This window comes from Otolemur garnettii, unplaced genomic scaffold (genome assembly GCF_000181295.1).
Source record: "Otolemur garnettii isolate 467f Iridium unplaced genomic scaffold, OtoGar3 scaffold00003, whole genome shotgun sequence".
NCBI classification, from domain to species: domain Eukaryota; kingdom Metazoa; phylum Chordata; class Mammalia; order Primates; family Galagidae; genus Otolemur; species Otolemur garnettii.
The window spans coordinates 25,029,244-25,035,051 of NW_003852398.1; the positions used below are offsets into that span (position 1 = coordinate 25,029,244).

The 5,808-nt window shown below is 46.6% G+C and overlaps 1 protein-coding gene across 3 annotated transcripts in view; it reads left to right on the forward strand.

The window, feature by feature from the left end:
- ANXA6 (annexin A6) overlaps window positions 1–2,398 on the forward strand; it is a 57,486-nt gene extending 55,088 nt beyond the window's left edge. For all 3 annotated transcript variants that reach the window (XM_003782029.3, XM_012808389.2, XM_023515453.1), the window contains 2 exons: window positions 196–318; window positions 1,994–2,398. In XM_003782029.3, the coding sequence (XP_003782077.1) occupies window positions 196–318; window positions 1,994–2,053 (183 nt within the window). In that variant the 3' untranslated portion in view covers window positions 2,054–2,398. The remainder of the gene's footprint in view (window positions 1–195; window positions 319–1,993) is intronic.
- The last annotated feature ends 3,410 nt before the right edge of the window (window positions 2,399–5,808 follow it).

Below are 5,808 nucleotides of genomic sequence, written 5' to 3' on the forward strand. Positions count from 1 at the left end.
GCCCAGCTATTTTTTGTTGCAGTTGTCATTGTTTTAGCTGGCCCAGGCTGGGTTCGAACCCGCCAACTTCAGTGTATGTGGCTAGCACCGTCACCACTGTGCTACGGGCACTGAGCCAACACACCCACTATTTCTTACCTGACCTGTCTCTGTCTCTCCTCCTACCTGTGTCTCTTTCTTACCTGGCTCCACCAGGGTACTGGCACAGATGAGAAGACCCTCACCAGGATCATGATCTCCCGGAGTGAGACTGACCTGCTCAATATCCGGCGGGAATTCGTTGAGAAATATGACATGTCTCTCCACCAAGCCATTGAGGTAAGGGGAGGAGTTGGAGGTCAGTGGGAAGGGAGTGGGTGTCAGATCCCTAATATAAGACTAGAAGTCGTTCTTCCACTGGATTTCCTCTTAGAACAGCCAGAATATTGCTAAATGAAAGACCTGCCTCATGGTTTATACCAAAATAAATACCAGAAGGATCAAACAAAGGCTCTGAATAAAACAAAAGTCCCCCCTCTTTTTTTGCTTTTTATAAAGAACTTTAGGACGGGTGCAGGGGCTAATGCCTATAATCCTAGCACTTTGGAAGGCCAAGATGGAGGATCACTTGAGCTCAGGAGTTCAAGACTTATGTAAGCAAGAGAAAGACCCTGTCTCTACAAAAAAAAAAAAAAATAGAAAAATTAGGAATGGTAGACACTCTTATAGTCCCAGCTTCTGGAGAGGCTGAGGCGAGAGGGTCGCTTGACCCCATGAATTTGAGGTTATAAGGTTGCAGTGAGCTACGATGATGTCACTATACTCTAGCATGGGTGACAGTGAAATTCTTTCTTAAGGAAAAGGGAAAGGGGCAGCATCTATGGCTCAGTGGGCAGGGCTCCAGCCCCACATACCAAGGGCGGTGGGTTCAAACCCGGTCCCGGCCAAATTACACCAAAAACATAGCGGGGCGTTGTGGTGGGTGCCTGTGGTCCCAGCTACTCGAGGCTGAGGCAAGAGAATCACCTAAGCCCAGGAGTTGGAGGTTGCTGTGAGCTATGATGTCATGGCACTCTAAAAAACTCACTTTATTGAAGTATAATTTATATACCATAAAAGTCATCTGTTTTAAGGGTGTAAGTCAGTAATTTTTAGTAAATTTCCTGAGCTGTGCTTCCATCGGCACCACCCAGTTTCTAAATATCTCTAGCATCCCGCTAAGATCTCTTACACATGCTCACCTGGTTCCACATTAACCATAGACAGCCACCAAGCTACTTTCTGTATCTGTGGATTTGCCTTTTTTGGATAGTTTATATAAATGGAACTGTGCAATATGTGACCTTTTATGTCTGACTTCTTTGACATAGGGATCCCATTCTTTTGGTCTTAGATATTGGCCAAGATCTTAAAGTTTGATGCTCTCTGTACTAGACTGACAAAATTGAGCATTTCACAGACATTCTTATGTACAGTTGGCGGGAATGTAAATCGTTAGCACATTTTAAAGGCTGATTTGCCAGTTTCAAAATGGTAAATATATGTGTGTGTGTGTGTGTGTGTGTGTGTGTATATGTTTGTTTGTTTGTTTTTTTTGAGACAGAGTCTCACTGTATTGCCCTCAGTAGAGTGCTGTGGCGTCACAGCTCACAGCAACCTCAAACTTTTGGGCTTAAGTGATTCTCTTACCTCAGCCTCCCAAGTGGCTAGGACTATAGGTGCTATTTTTTTGTTGTAATTGTCATTGTTGGTTAGCAGGCCCAGGCCAGTTTCAAACCTGCCAGCCCCAGTGTATGTGGCTGGTACCCTAACCACTGAGCAACAGGTGCCAAGCCTATATTTATATTTTTTAGTAGAGACAGGGTCTCATTCTTGCTCAGGCTGGTCTCAAATTCCTGATCCTAAGGGATCTTCCTGCCTTGGACACTCAGAGTGCTAGGATTATAGGCATGAGCCACCGCGCCAGCCCAGAAGGCTGTTTTCACTCACTCTGCTCTCCCTCTCCCCTTGCCAGGGTGATACCTCTGGAGACTTCCTGAAGGCGTTGTTGGTTCTCTGTGGCGGTGAGGACTAGGGCCGCCAGCTGTGACAGGCACCGAGAAATAGTCAGCAGCCACCATGGCCAAGCTCGAATGTTCCAGTTCCAAAGACTGAGGAAGGGGCAGGGTGGGGGGAGGGTTAGGGTTGGGCTCTTGTCTTCAACCAGGGCTTAGGAAAGTCTCCCCCTCCCACAGGCCACTGAAGGCCCTGCACAGTCCTTCCTGCTTGTAGCCAAGTGGCTGAAGAACTGCAGCCATTCACCGTCCACCTCTTGTCCACCTCCACCCCCCTCTGACACTTAAGCCTTTCCCAGCTTCCTTCCCTTGCCATAGCCTGTGCCCTAGTTCGCCAAAACCAAAAACATACTGAGTCTCTGTCAGTAATGAGTGACATATGTGCTTTGAATGGTGGGTTGGTGGCAGGCGCTGGTGGAGAGTGCTAGGGTGGGAGGAGGACTTATGTGTTTGGGCAAACTGACTGCCCTCCCCCTGCATTTCACACCCATCCCCATCCAGGCTGTGGTAGGATCCTGGCCCAGACCCAGATGCCTGGGTTCAAATGTGCATCTGCCATGCACTTCCTTTCCTACCTCTGGCCAGTCCCATTCCCTCCCTCTCCATTCTTACCTACAAAATGGGAGAGTTGGATGACGACATCTAGGCTTCCCTTCTGCTATTGACATCCTAAGGTCTGCCTCATTCCCTTGACATTTCTCTCTTTTAAAAAGGAATGAAAAGAGAGAGGCACACGAACACATAAACACGTTTCCAATGAGGACCTCTGACTTCTGTTTAGAATCTCCAGCCTGGATTTTCCTTATTAGAGCTTGAAATTGTGAAATCTGCCCACGAATGAATTACGTCTTTAAACTCTTCCAGGGTGTTTCCTGGGAAGCCCGCAGGAGAATCTGAGCCTGCAGTAAGCCTGGGAAAGCTGGCCCAGCCTTGCTAGATCTTAGGTGCTTTCTCAGCTCCTCTGCCTGAGCATTTCTCTGTGTGTTCTTCATCCATTATAACCAAACCCAAACTTCCTCTTTTGAACTCTTCAAGGGCACCAGATGTGATTACAATCTGGGGAGGCCCATGGAAAGTTTCCACTTCATGAAGGACACTGATAAGCAAGTAGGCTCAACTGCAATTTCTCTGTCTTCCCCTCCCCCAGCCTATGTTCCATGACTTGGGTCTAAGATTGTCCAGTGACCATCGGTGTGCTTGCTGGCTAGCTGAAGGGCTCTGCCCCCTACCCTGGCTGGCCAGCACAGTTTATGGCAGTTGCTGTGCAGACAGTGCAGGCAGTTCAGAGACTTGCTGGGTGTGGTCTTGTCCCTCCCTTGCAGTGTGATCTTGGACCAGCCATTGCCCTCGCTGGGCCTGTTTCCTCATTAGTATAGTAAGGGGTTGGACCATTTTGAAGAGCTGTCTCTAATCTCTGCCATAATGAACCTGAAACTAAATATGTACCTTGTGTTTTATCCACTTGTGTCTCTCTACCAGGCTGTGAGCCCAGATGCTGAGAGAATCATCTGAGAGCTTTATGGAGCATTTGCCCAATTTAAACTTTTTTTTTGAGACAGAACCTCAAGCTGTTGCCCTGGGTAGAGTGCTATGACATCACAGCTCACAGCAACCTCCAACTCTTGGGCTCAAGCGATGCTCCTGCCTCTGCCTCCCAAGTAGCTGGGACTACAGACGCCCGCCATAATGCCTGGCTATTTTTTTTTTTTTTTGTTGCACCCATCATTGTTGTTTGGCAGGCCCAGGCTGGATTCGAACCCACCAGCTCAGGTTTATGTGGCTGGCGCCTTAGCCACTTGAGCCACAGGCACTGAGCCAATTTAAACTGGTTAAGAGCTGTGGAGTAAGACCTTTGTAACTATGAGCACATGAGCCTCAGTTTCCTTACCTGTAAAATGGGGCCCTAATTTGAATATCCTGTGGGCTATAGAAGTAAAATGAGGTGATGCATGGAAGGGCTCCGCATGGTGTCTGTCTGGCTCTGAACCCAGCTCCATTGTAGATACTGAGAGGTGGAGTCCATAGTGTTTTCTGGTTTTAATTTTAAGAAGTCAGTCAGCTGCAGGTCACAGAGGCATCTGAAGCCAAAAGGGAAAATGCCTTAAAAATAGGTACAGAGGTAAGTGGGACAGGGTAGGATAGGAAAAAGCAATGGAATCTAAGGACGAGAAGTAAGGGTGCTGAGGGGACACAGAAGAAGTGCCCAGAAACCACGAATGAGAATAGTAGAAATTGAGCATTTGCCATGTATGCCTCTATATGTATCTTACACTAAATTTTCAGTTAAGGTGGTTGGGTCCTGGGATTGGTGAGCAGCAGGAGAGAGACTCTAAGGCAACCTTTTTCCACCTTTTCTATCTCACGGCACAATTGAACCTGTAGTTAAAACATCCATCATGCCCTTAAATTATGTTGATCAAAAAAAAGTTTAAAAAAGGAACATACTTCCTGTACTTTGAACTTTCAAAAATAATGATCTTTAAATTTTTTTTTTGTGGCACACTGGTTGAAAATCACTACTCTAAGGTGTTAGATCAGGTAGATGAAATTAGATGTAGGGGGTTTGTGTCCAATTATGGAGGACCTTGAATGGCAGAATTTTCTCTTATAACCTAGGGGGAGCCTTTGGAGGTTTTGAGTAGGGAAGGTATGCATCTAGCTATCCACAGAAGAAAAATAAATTTGGAAAGAATGGTGGGTGGCCAGTTGGGAGACTATATTGCAACAATCTTGTTAAGACCCAGGTGTCTGTAGGACAGACCACATTTTTTTTCTTGGAGTTGTAGCAAAGGAAAGAGTAGCCATTATTAATCCAAGCACCCCATTCATTCACTGATTTATTCATTCATTCAGCTTATATTTAATGAATGGCTCCTATGTGCTGAAGATATGAATCATTGTGGTTCTAGGCCTTAAGGAGCTCCCACTGAGTGTCCCTCCTCAGCTCTCTCTAAAGTGACACTAGAGATTGCTTCTTGGGCAAAGTTCAAGGAGGAGTAGGCGGTGAGGGCTATATTAAAACTTAAAGGAAAGAGAAAGCAGAAGGCCAAACCACTGCTATCTCAATGTGGGAGAAAAGGATGGCTCTGATGTTCTGAGTGTGTACGGAAGGGGCCCTCAGAAATTCCCACCTTCCTCTCTGAGTTGCAGATGAGACAACTGTCACTTCCACAGAGAAGCAGGACCCAGGACCAGTGCTTTTATAAGCAGCTGTGTTTTCTCTTTGTTGCCACTGCTAAGCCCCTGGCTCCTCTCTGTTCCCCCTGGAGCCATGCATTTTCCTTCAGGGCAGACCCCTTCCAGAAGCTCTGGACTGGCATGGTTGGACCTCGGTTTTTGGTTGAGAGCAGAGAGCAGCTACTGGGAATTGCCGCTCTCCCACTTCCTGCCAGTGGAGAGCCCTGTGGGAGCTGTTGGCTATTTAAAACCCCCTGATGTTTGCTGTGCCCCAGCGCAGTTGAGAGCAGTGAGTCACTGCCAGAGGAATCCCACTTGAGAAACTTCTTGTACATAGCCATACTTCCTTTGGCAGCAGTACTGGGGTGATCACCCTCATTTAATGGTGAGGAAACTGAGGCTCCAAGTGGTGAAACAAATTGCCACAAGATAAAGGCAGTTCATCATGGACTGACTGAGCTGGAAATGGTCTTAAAGATGATCCCAGCCAACCTACTTATTATTATTTTTTTTTTTTAGAATTTATTTTATTTTATTTATTTTTTGTTGTTGTTGCATTTTGGCCATGGCTGGGTTTGAACCCACCACCTTCGGTTTA